General features: G+C 34.2%; 1 protein-coding gene across 1 annotated transcript in view; it reads right to left on the reverse strand.

The window, feature by feature from the left end:
• Positions 1-3,227: 3,227 nt before the first annotated feature.
• BBX (BBX high mobility group box domain containing) overlaps positions 3,228-13,476 on the reverse strand; it is a 242,479-nt gene continuing 232,230 nt past the window's right edge. The window contains exons 13-14 of the mRNA XM_044670112.1: positions 11,428-11,620; positions 3,228-3,824 (exon numbers count right to left, since the gene is read on the reverse strand). Of these exons, the coding sequence (XP_044526047.1) occupies positions 3,737-3,824; positions 11,428-11,620 (281 nt within the window). The 3' untranslated portion in view covers positions 3,228-3,736. The remainder of the gene's footprint in view (positions 3,825-11,427; positions 11,621-13,476) is intronic.

Here is a 13,476-nt window from a genome sequence, read left to right on the forward strand (position 1 = left end):
GCCAAAGATTGCAGAATGCAAAATGAGTTGACACTACTTAGGGAGAGTACTATTTTCCTGAATAAGGAAAGAAAAAAAAATAAACAGAGATGATCAAGAAAGTTGGTTTCCTGATACCAGATCAGTTCGTACACTTCTTTTTGATAAGAGATCCCCAATATAGGGCTTCTTTGTCAATTATAAAAGTATGAATTGGAACTATGAATTGATGGCTTGGGACTTCATAACTAATCAAATTATTTCAGCATGGCTTTGGGACATGGTATTAATTGAAAAAAACTCATCCAGTCTCATTAAACACAGATACTCCATTTCTGAAGTTATAGAACATTCATGAGAATAAAGACCGTCACAGGATTACAACAGCGTGATTTAACCTTAAGAAGGTTTTTAATGAATTAACAGTTTTGGTCTCAGATCTGGAAAATAACCTAATTTGGGGATCGGAACCTGTATCTCAAAATGTTTCCATGGAACATTTTTTTTTTCCTTTTTCTCAACCTCATATACAGTACTCAAACAATTAAAACTTAAAAGATGCCTTACATAATAATTTTTCACGCAGCTTCTTATAGGTGTAGCTTCAGCTACTATAATACACTTTACATACCTCAAAATTACATTGGAAATAACCAGAATAACTAAATAAATAAAAGCCAAAGAAAACGGGAACAGTACTGTGTCTCCCTTTGAGACGAAATCCCCCATATCCAGCATCACATAGAAGGGCTAGGACAATTTGTTTCAAAAGATTTATATACAGGTTTGAATCCAGAAATTAAGGTTAAATGCATAAATATTGATAATTTCAACTCAATTCAGAATGGTTTCAGAAAGATATGATACAACATATTTAGAATAAAAACAAAGCAGAAGAGCATTATATTTTGGTTTGCTTGAGATATACATAAGGTGCAACATTTTTTTTTCTCGAGGAGGCTTGTGGGACAGTGTTTGCTGGCATACTAAAGAACACACCATAGCAATATGACTTTACAAAAAAAAACAAAAGAATGCAATTAAAATAACTTGAAGAAAAGAAAACATTAAATGTTGGTCTGAAATATTTGTGCTAACAAACTGTGTTACCTGAAAAATATCAACACCCCTCTGTAGCAGATTCAGGGCGTGAGCAGTTCTAGCTATTGAAATCAAGACGTCACTCAGAGAAACAACAAGGCAAGGGCCTAGAGAACTATAAAGCTTTGCAGGATTTCTGCTGCTCTCAGTGCCTAACTGCTTAAAAATTAAGCATTTCTACAAAAAAAGTTTTATAAGTATCTGAAAACAGTCATATCCAGTAAGTTCTCCCCACCCACCCTGCCCCACCTAAGGGAAAAGCCACTGAGGTTTAGGAAAAGCAGATCAAGTAAGATATTAATTCACATAGAAAAAAGTAATCCTTTTGTTTCTTGTTTTTTGTTTTTTTTTTTCTTTTTTTTTTTTAAAAAAGGTCCCATTAATATACAGCAATCTCTTAAGGAACACTAGTGAAATGTAATTGGAGGAAGATTGGAGGAGGCTCTGGCAAAAATAGACCTATTCTAACGTGTTCTATAGAATAACAAGTTAGTACCATTGTCAAGGTGCATGGTCTGCACCATACGATTTTTGGGTTTTTAGCTAATCTTAATTTCTAAATCACTGCTAGCAAGTGGTCCAAAAACTCCAACAGCCACCACACTGGGACCCAGCAATTTTCAAACATTCACTTTTTAAAATTTAGAAAACATTAATAAAACAGGTTTATAGTAAAAACCTAAGGTACAATGTATTTGTTGGGACTGTTTACTAGGTTCAGTGCTACCTGATTGGGATTAAACTTTCACCCTGGATTAACCTTTTTCTATTCTTTCTTCCTCCAAACCCACAAAGAGTATATTTTGAGGACATCATTCCAAATGCCTTTTCTCTTCATTGCTCTCTTTAACAGTTGCTTTTTTTATTTTTAAAAAAGATCTCCATTTTTTTTTCATTCCTGTGTAGTATGTTGTACATATTTTTCAGCACCGAAACTGAAGTCATATCTACAACCATGGAAAGCTAAACCTAGTCTGTATTAAGAGTTACTTTTTTTTTTGTATGGCTATTACATCAAATTACAATTACAAAAAAATCATCATTATCAATTCAGTCAAGTATAAATAAGAAGGCCTGATAAAACCATGTAAACTCTCATCATTTAGAGACCTAATTCAAGAGCTTCAAACTCGACCTAACACTATCAAAATTCAGCCAGTATGAAGACCAATAAAAAAAAAATTATTGCTGGAGTCCGATAATTAAAATTTGGTTGTTTTTTTTTGATTTTTGTTTTTTTTTTTTTTTTGTGCTGTGATGCAAGAGAAGGGAAATACTTTGTGCTATGGAACAAATACCCTGTAGAATTTGTAGCCTCAGACTAATTTTGATTTATCACTTTGCATCTGTTGCTAGGAAACAAGCCACTGTGAAAGTCAGGTGGTTAAGTCAATATGTTGAATGTTCTAAGCCAGCTGAGCCACTTGGCACTGGCCTGTCTATGGTCTAATGTTCAAAAGTAACAAAACACAAAAAAGAAATGGGAACTGGCAGGTGGATCTAGGTTTGATAGCCCCACTCGGGTCAAGCATACCTCTCATCATTATTGGCTCACATACCTCTTAACCAACACAAACTCTAAATGGCTCTAAAAAATCCTGCAGTGCCAATTTAGGCTGTGCATAGCAATCGCAACCCAGTCCAGTGTGTCTGTGAGAGATAGAAAAGGTATGTGTCTCAGAGTCCACATGAATTCAATGTCTTCAATGTTTTCAGAATAGTGAAGTAATACTAAGGTCACTTCTGAACAATTTTTTCTGTCCTTTTTTTTGTTTGTTTCATTTTATTTGTTTGTATCAATGTTCCACTGGTCACTTAGACCCCTTTGTAAAAAATAAAAGAATCCTCAAGGCATGATACCATCAGTAATCTGCAGGACTTATCCTCCATCTTGGTAAATATATACCACAATTTACCCTATGCAAATTCTCCTTGACTAGTCAAGCCTAAGACTCAGCCTACCTATAAGTTGAGTCAGACTTTTTTTTTTCTTTTCACCAGCAAACTACCACTCTGGTGGCAAATATAAAAGTGCAGAATATATGGACCACATGGCTGAGCATACACCGCTAACAATGGTACGTCTGCCCATGCTGTTTGGGGTTCTCTGGAACAGGTTTTTTAATTTATTCTATAATATAAATGTAGGCATAACCTATTATATAAACCATCTTAGAACTTAAATCTCCATGTACAAAAATGACTAAGAATATCTAATAATAACTAGTGCAGTGCGTCAGTTTGTTTTCTTTTTTTTTTGTTTTTGTTTTTTTAAAGAATAACTAGGTATTATACGAAACTAGTTTCACACTCTCTGGTTGGTAAAAGAGACGCTGGATGAGCTACAGTAAAGGCAGCCACTTCCAAGTAACCACCAATTTACCATTAAAAGCCTTCAATAGAAAGCAAAGCTCCAGGATCATTCTCATTCTGTTCATTATCAGACAAATAACATCCCCCTCAAAGATCTGGGTTCCAATTGGACGACCTGGCCCAAGTTGCTAACTTCTGGCTTCAAGTGAAATCTGGGCCGTGCAGGGCACCAATCACGTGTTTGCAATCTATATTTTCCATCCTATGGACTGACTAGCTTCCCTTGGTAAAGACAAGGCTAGGATATTAGGTAAAGCACAATGTTTTACAATAAAGGGGAGCTTCACTGGTCAGCGCAGGAAATAAGTACGGGAGCCTGTGGCATTTCTTTTGGCTGTCCATCGTGGGCAAGGGGAGCTGCCCGCTGATTTCTGTAAAACAAGAACAAGAAGGAAAAAGAAATGAATCATCTCTAAGCACCATTACAGCTCTAAGATCCTATGATTCAGGGACAGTTCTTGGAGACTAGAACAAATAACAAAGGCTTTTCAGTATCTTGCTGAACAGCTGGTGTCAATTATGTTGCTTAGTAAAAACTGTTGTCATTTTAAATTGTCTCTCACTTTCAGAGGATTTTAAAACTCTTATTGTTCTCGCCTCATCTGTCCTTACACCATGATTCTCCATGAGATGGAATCTGACCCCAACTTATTCTCATTTTAAAGATGGCAAAACTTAGGCACCAGGAGATTCAGAGTGAGATTTGGCCAAAGGCAACTGAGGCAGATGAAGGCTTTTGGCTTCTAGTCAAGAGATATAGATACTGGACTATACTGAGTCCCTGAGACCTGAAATCTTCCGGACTACAACTTTCTATTCTCCAGTATCAATCTGGGTTGTGCATAGCAGCCTCAATCCAGTCCAGTGTGTTTGTGAGAGCGTTAAAAGGTATAGGGTTACATACACATAGTTGTAGTATCTTGACTTGGTATCTGTCAAAGAGGAGGTCACCAAAGGAAAAAGTGCAATGAAATAATCCATTTTCTAAGGTGGAAAGAGTTTTAGATTTTGTATTAGAAAAACTAGGTTTGAATCATAGTTCCAGGGCTTACCAGTTATTTATGAATGTGAGCAGGTGATTTCAACTCTGTGGGCCTGTTTCATTTATAAAATGAGGTGGTTGGATTAGATAATTGCTAATGGTCCTTCTACACTAAATCCTAAATCAAAGACAATTAAAAAAAAACCTATTAAAAAGGTTATGGAAGCTAGAAAGAGGAGGAAACGGGGTGGGTATTGACATCATTTTTCCATTATGAGCAATCATTATCAATCATTCTTTTAGAACCACAATTAGTGACCAGTCGACTGGGTCTATGAGAGTTCTGGTCAAGACTGGTTAAAAAATGTTTGAATTTTTAGTCATCTGTATGGAAATTTATAGAATATAAAGATGATTTTCCATTTATCATTTGTATTATTAGTGGAGAAGGGGAAAAAAATTCCCTTCAATGAAGGGTTGACAAAACAATTTATCTAAATGTTATCAATTTCTATTGAGTTTTTCATTCACAAATGATGAAATCTGGAACCTCCTGGATATTTAAAAGAAGCATACAGAGCAAAACCTTGCCTGCCTCTCTGTCCTGAGTAATACCTACTGACTAATCTGTATCAGGTATATGTAAAACAATTCACCCTTGTTTTATTATTAGTTTTTTACTAGTTTCTTTTGGTGTACTATATAAAATGGAAACATGGAAATATGGCAAAGCTTTATGCTTCTGAACTCTGGTGAAGTTCTCTGAACCAGTTTAAGAATTCTGGATTTAAATACACATACATATACTATATAAAAATGTGTAAGGACTAAACTTCTGGCTCAATCTGTTTAATAAAGTGTGCATGTTCTAAGTGTAACCTTCTACATCTGTTCAACTATCATTATGAAAGAATATAATTCTAATGGTGAAAGGGAAACCAAGATGGCTTTTACTTATTTCTAATTTAATGTTCTCTACAAATTCAATCTTCTTGATGTATCAAGGAGGAAATGAGGTAAAAGTAATATGAATAAACGCCCAGGAGGAAGTGACACAATGAAAGAAGAAGAAATGAGAGAAAAGGGAAGAGATGATAAATTATGGAAGAGTCCATAGGTGGAAAAGCTTGATAATTTCTGAATCAAGATGCACGTTCCTCAATTTGTTCAGGGTAAAGCCAAAGGAAAGGGAAGACAGCCAAAGTTCTAAATGGCTTCTTACAAACTAATTCATGCCCGTTTATCTTCTCCACTGGGTAAAGTTGCCTTCCTATGCTAGTCTTACAGCTATCCCAAGTGTCATGAGGGGCAGGGGCTTTTGTGTGTGTGTTTTTTTTTTCCTTCTTAATTTTGTAGTGATTAACCAATTCTATGTTTACTAGAGCCATGAACACAATGAATCTTATTAAGCAATATTTCACTCTCTCATCCCATAAAGTAATGTTAAAAGCCATAATCCAAGGGCCAATTGCAGAACTGTTTTCAAAGAAAGGGATCAAATGATGGTGATCAAATATTCCATAGTTTGATTTCTCTAAGGTAAATTACAAATCATGTGAGATTGATAATGAATTTAAATACTCATAATCTAGGAAAAATTATATCTTTACTCATGCTATTCTCTCTTTTCCCTGTGTGAAATCTGTCTTTAAAATACTATCCAAGAAAATATTTTTTTTGAAGTCTTTCCTATACCCAGTCTAGTACCCCTAAATCTAACCTTCTTCTGAACTCTAGTATTATGGAGTTTAAAAGTTTTCATTCCACCAGTAACTTTAAGAATCTTGTTCTGTTACTGTTCATAACAAGTTAATAATTAACATGCACATATTCTATGCAAATATATAACAGAATTATTTACTATTCATTTTAATCCATTGTCTTTTTATGTGTATATATTTTGATGCCTTAATTGGATTATAAACTTCTTAATGGGCAGGAATCCAGTGGCTCTGAAATTGCATTTATGCATCTACTTCCACTAATCATGCAGAATGAAACCAATCCATGTCTGCCCATCCCCTGAGACTTTCATCAATATCTTCCCATTTGTTCACCACTGAGGGATTACACAATGTGCTTAAAGGACTTCCCTGAATTTCCCAACATTATGAGATTATCAATTCGGTACAAGGTTTCTCCCTCCTTTGCTCTTTCCACATTACCAACCATCTTTCCTTTAGGCTCATATATTTCTTCAATGGATCCTTTACTGTATTTTTCCTTTATAATTCCTTCTTTATAATTTGTCACAGCCTGCACAACTTCACTTTACATTCTCTTTTGCCTATGAGGTGATACACAATTTTGGTTCTTTGGCAATATTACTGTTCCATGACTCAGAACCATAAAACATCATTGGAAGAAAACAGATATTATAAGTATGGTATTTTCAAATCTTTATTTTCTTCAGTATCATTTCTACTTCCTTTCTAAATATGTTAGGAACTGTGATATTAGAGTCCAAATATAGTCTCTACTATTTATGATGATTACAGATTTCGTTGTAAAAATCTTGACAGGTTTTCTCTATTTTTCATCTCTTTATTGCCCTCCTTTCTGTTTCATCTTTCAAGGACCTCAGGATGACTTTGCCTGCCATTCAGCATTTGACATAGATCCTAATACAAAGTAGATACTTAATAATTACTGATTGACTGGGTCTCTTGTTGAGCTTTTCAAGTACTTTTTTCAAATATTTTTTTTTTCCCTTCTCCACTGCTACTTACTCTTTTAGAAGATACCACTACTCACAAGCTAGAATAAAATCCAAACTTCTCTCTTTGGCATTTAAAGCCCTTCACAATCTGGCTTCACCTAACTTTCCAGGCTGATCACACATTACTCCTCCTCACATGCTCTGTTTTCTAGCCAAAATGGCCCACTGGCTGTTCTTCCATCTCTGTGTCTTTGCACAGGCTGTTATTTGCTACAGTTAGAATGCTTTCCCATCTCAATTCTATCTCTTTGAATTTTTAGCTCCCTTCAAGGCTCTATTCAAGGACTTGTATCTTTTAAGATATCTTTCTTGACTCACTTTTTTGTTAGTGTCTTCCTCCTCTGAAAATCACTTTTTATTTGTTTTCTATATGACCCATATTTGCTTATCTATGAACAATTTGTACCTTTCTGCCCAGTAGGTGGAAGTTCTTGAAGGACAAGGACTATTTTGTTCTGTTTTGTATCCTTAGTGACTATGTTTCTCTGTATGATTTTGTTGTTGTTAAGTGGCTTGGCCAGGGTCACACAATTAGCAAGTATGTGAGGCCAGGTTTAAACCCAGGTCCCTCCTGATTCCAGACCTACTGCTCTATTTACTGTGCTATGTACTTAGCTGCTCCAAGAGCTATGATTTGAGAAATAAGTATTATAACTGGCGTATCCCTCGGCTGCCATATTTCTCTACTTGGCAAATGAGTCAGGTAGCCCTTTTGGGTTATTGACTAGGGTTACTAAATTACAGTGCTTAAACCTCTGGAGGAAATCATTATAAGCAGCATTGATGTCCTTTCATTCATCTGTTTCCCATTTTTTGGTATTAATAATTTGCTTAAATTGGTTAGGTTGGAATTATTTTAACTGTTCACCTTTTTTTCTCATTCTTCTTATAGTTTTGTAATTATTTTGATCTTTGTGGCTGTGCATAGATAACTGATTAATGAATTATGCAAATAGAAGTAGTAAGTCATTTTTTGGTCTACAAAATATAATCAATCTCATTTTTGTGTGTGCTTTTATTCAATATTCATTGTGCCCACTGTCTTTGGACTCTTCTTAAATAAAGTACTCATGATATGTAAGAGTGAGGTTTTTTAATTTCTTACTTCTAAACAATATTTTCCATTGTTCTCAATTATACTCACTTTTGCATCTAAGTCACTGAGCTTTAAAGTATAAAATGGATTTAATTTGGAGGTTCTTATTGTTCTCAGAAGATCTGCTCTTTTTCTTCATCTTCTAGAACTGATGTTTCCACATAAGCCCTAATGATTTCCTGGTGGCCTTTTTGTAAATATTTATCATGATCCTGGAGTGTGAGATGACCAAATGACCTATGAAATTATATTCCTTGTTGCCTTTGGATACACAATAAAACCATCTCTGCCAACTCCTTTATTTCCATTCCCAGTGAACTTCTCTTCCAATTAGCTTTGACTTCCCCCTCTGTCTTCTAGTTTCATTTATAGTGAATAGAAAATAGATCTAATTCAGTTTCTTGGTAGCATATCCACTAATTGGTCTTTGGATAGAGATCTCGCATTTAGAATACTGATAATGATGTTAATGTTTATAGATGGTCTAAAAACCATGTGATTCTTTAATGGTATTTGTGGGGGAAACACTCTGTCATTTTCACTTCAGAAGCTGATGAGGGCTGCAAAGGTCTGAGTCCCATTTCGCATTTTTTTTTTAAAAAAGGTTGTCATGGCCAAAGGATTGATTACCAGGTATCTAGTTTATGGACAATGAGCCTCTTTATATGTATACAGGCAAGGCTGCTTCTTAAAAACTACAGGCTTGATCTGTTTCTGGGACCATACTAAGAGCCCTTACAGCATTTTAGGACTCTTCACTTCTATATCTCCATGTATATCAGAGTAGGACTTAGCTATCTCATTTTCTAAAATTCCTTTTTAAGCCCCCTGAGTACACAGCTAAGTGCTTTGATCACTATACATATTGTTGATCAGATAATAGCTAAAAAAATGTCTCTCAAAGTTTATTTGTTTATAAGGAACTTAATGTTGCATCTGTGCAAATTTTAAGATATTTGGCTCGAAGGTCATTCAGAGAAATCTGAATTTGTAGTTTATAGACCTAGGTTCAAATCTTGGCTTTGTAAGACCATTTTAGGGTATGACCTCAGAGAAGTCACCTTACTTTTCTTGGCCTCATTTTCCTCATCTACAAAATAAGCCAGTTATGTAAAATAAATAATATATAATATGATATTATATGTGCAATATATAATACAATATATAATATATATTAAATAATAAAATAAGCCAGCTACATGAAATATATAATGTTATACAATGCACATGAAATAAATAATAAAATAATATAAGTCATTTAGACTGTGTTACCGCTAAGATTTCTTCCAATTCTAAATTCTCTGAGCTATTCACAACATAAATGTAGATACTACAATATACTAGTTCAGAAGAGAGAAAGAAAAGCCTGTATTTTGTTTTTCATTTCAATTTATCCTGAATACTGACGACATCAGCCAGCAGAGAAGGGCCTTTTCCTTGCTTTAAGGAATAATAAGAAAACTGGAATTTAGAAGAGATAGCAAAAATGTCTATTCATGTTACAAAAGGACTCACTATTGGATTTCTTAAAAAGAAAGCTCTCTAAATAGATTTAAAATACAGTGTATTTGAAAGGAGCTTTAAAATTTCGAAGAGCTCTGTGTGTCCAGAGCTCCGAGTTGCATGTAGTAGGTACTTTATCAATGCTAAGTGCTACTGAATGCATCTTTTATTTCATTTGATGTTCACCACAAAGATGAAGAAACTGAAGTGATGAATAATTAAACCATTGCACGGGTAAATTAGTGGCACAACATGAAATAAAATGTGAGTTCTCTGACTCTTGGGACAGCCCTTTTTTCCCAGACCATATTCTCTCTTTATAATTCATTTTGCAGTGGAAGGTTCACTTGTAGAACAAAGAAATAATAGTAATACTATTAATAATATGCTAATCTTAGTATATTATTATATATAATATAGCATATATATTATATGTAATAATATTATAGTATATTGCATGCATATACAAGCTAATTAGTAACATGGAAAAATAAATAGAGGAGGAAATTAGCTTAGTAAATATACTATTAATATATTATATATGACAGCATTATATATAATTATAACATAATTATAACAAAGCATATAGAACAATATTAAATATTATAATACAACATATTGTTATATATTATTATAATGTGTTATTGAATAGATAGGATATAATAATATATGGATAGATTATATATATAGCATTATGTAATATATGTTAACACCATATATTAAATATAACGAAATAAGATATAACATGATTGCTTATAAAATGACAACAATATGTAATAATTATATATTAGATAATAAAATACAGTGTAATAATATATTAATGGTATATAATGGGTATCTAGTTTAAAAAAAGATAAGGAATGCCTGTGTTTTGGTTCTGATTTCAGTTTGTCCTTAATGCTAGAGGCATCAGACAACAGAGGCTTTAGTTATATATTAATTTTTATTAGGTTTAATATATTATATAACAATATATATTACACATGTTTTGTTATATAACCATGTACTTTATATATTACTTATTATATAACTTAAGTTATAATATATCCTATATTATATATATTAAGTTACTATATAGGATATATTATAATGAGTAATATAATATAGAATGATATTTGTAACAATATAATATATGCAATGTAACTATATGCAAACACTAATAAGTTAGTGACAGCTAGGTGGCACTGTGTATAGCACGCTAGGCTTAGAATTAAGAAGACATCTGAGTTCAAATCTGGCTTCAGCCACTTATTAGTTATGTGATCCTGGGCAAATCACTTAATCCCACTTGCCTCCATTTCCTCATCTGTAAAATGAGCTGGAGAAGGAAATGGTCATTATCTTTGTCAAGAAGACCCGAAATGGGGTCACAAAGAGTCAGACATCACTGAAAACAACTGAACAACAACAATATATTACTTGGTTGGCTAATTCTTCCTTCTGTATGTTTTTCCATGTTACAATTAGCTTGCTATAGGCATAAAGTATGCTAAGTAAAGCATTAATATAAAACTAAGTTATAGGAGACCTACCAGGTGGTGAAAAATGTACCTCAGACCACAAAAGAGAGGCTCATCTAGATTTGGAGGCTGTCTTCTTTGGATCCATTCTGCTAAAGAAGGGGGTTGGTATATGTGACTCTTTGGGTGGAAGGCAGCTTCCCACCTGGCTCACCTGTGCACATTCTCCATTGCTGCTACCTCAGCCAGAGCAGCTAGGCTGAAGAACGCAGACACAGCTGGCATGTCTGGTGTGATACTACGAATCTCCTCTGCTTCGATGTTTTGTGAGCATTCCTCATTGCAATCTGTTTCTGTAGCTGATGCTTTAGGGAGACTACCCTGCAGTTGTTCCTTGGGTTTGTCATCTGCAACAAAAGAAAAATTTATCAAAAGAGGATTTAGCCCTACCGTCTTGTAGACAAAAGGCAGAGAAGATTCCACAGCACTTACTGTTTAAGGAGGTAACATTCCTTCCTGATTCCCCTTGATATATACTGAGAATATAATGGCTTATACAGATTCTCTTCTTCCAGAGCAACAAGGCTCCTTTATTAAGCCCAGTTACTCCCATGAGCAGCATTATTCTCAGAAGCCGAGTTGAAAAGAGTTTAATCAGAAGCCGAATTGAAAAGAGTTTAAGAGATTGATCTGAGGCCACGGAATGGGTCAGGATTGGATTAGATGAGGGAAAGAAGCCTGAGTTAAAATACAGCTTGAGGATACTTCTGCAGAGGGACATTTAGTCATCCAGAGACTACAGATGCCTTTGATGAAATCTGGATGTTAAGTCTGCAGTGGTTCCAAATAATTGTACCCTCCCTGAATTACTTTTAATTAATTAAATTGATCATTGTATTTATTAATTCAAGTACCCTATGTTCTTTCTCCTATTCTTGAGGAAATGATGTTACTTTGCCTTTGGGGAAAGGGTGTTTGGCTAATACAAAGTAGTTATTAAGAGTTTGGTGAAACTACTCCACCTCTGTGCAGAGTTGGGAGACTAGGGAAATGGAATACTGCATATACTATCAGACATGGTGTGTATGTATGTATCTGAAAGTAAGAGTGGTGTAATATCAAAAAAAAATCAATAAAAATAGGACAACAAAGATCTGGTTGAAATGCAACTCAAACATCTCTAACAGAAAATGAATACAATTTTTTATTTATCATTATCTCTGCAGAAGGAAGTATTTTTTATCCATTTTATCAATTTTAAAGATAATTTTAAATGAAGGAGCAAATGGTAATAGTTTTAAGTGTCCATTATTGAAACATAAAAATTCCATGATACCTTGCTGCATAAAAATGGAAGCACCACCTAAAGACTTTCAGTTTTTAGAGGCGAAAAGTGAATCCGTACCACATCCTGTAAAGTGAAAAGTTCTAATACAGAAGAATAAGTCATTGAAATTCCTCATTTTGCTGTCCTTCAAGTAATAATACTGGTTTAAATCTACTTTAATCAACTCTTTGCCTCTCTTAATACTTAATTTTACTCAAATGGTGGTGCATTTAAATGTTATCCATAGGAAGCAGGCTTTAAACATCTTGACTTCTGAGAAAGCTGTTAGGATGTTTTTCTGGGTGCTGAAAATCTACAAGACTACTTTTTTTTTTTTTTTTAGATTTTTGAAAATTTACTAAAGTGATAAAATAAGTATGTATTATATAGTAAATGCATGATTTGTATTATATCAAATAGTACATCCTCCATTAAAAAAAAAGAAGCTGGGGCACATACTCCCATAAATATCTACCAGACAATGGGAAGAATGAGAACAAACTTCAGAGTCTAGTGGAAGTGAGACATATGTAAAGAATATACATGGCAAAAGGAAAATTCACAAACCTGTGAGTCTTTTCCTTCAATCTATATGTGACATTCTTTGTGAAAGAAGTTATACTCCTTGAAGTTTCCTCTCTCCTCAGGTGATTTTTTAAATATTTGTCCTCAATGCATCACTCTGCTCTGGCTATCTGTATTATTTCTTACTGGCCTAGTTACCTTGACCCCAATTGGTTGCTACTGGGTCAAGCTTTTTTATGACAAGGTCAGTGGGGGAGAAGGGAGAAGAAAAAGAAATTCTCTCCTTCATCTAAGAGTGATTCCCTCAGGGACCTGGCTTCAACTTATTATCTAAATTTGCCCACAGGTGTGATTAATTCATTCAGCCAATCCCAAGACGATTCCTGTGCAGCATTTGCCTTCATCCAAATG

Source organism: Gracilinanus agilis, chromosome 3 (genome assembly GCF_016433145.1).
Source record: "Gracilinanus agilis isolate LMUSP501 chromosome 3, AgileGrace, whole genome shotgun sequence".
NCBI classification, from domain to species: domain Eukaryota; kingdom Metazoa; phylum Chordata; class Mammalia; order Didelphimorphia; family Didelphidae; genus Gracilinanus; species Gracilinanus agilis.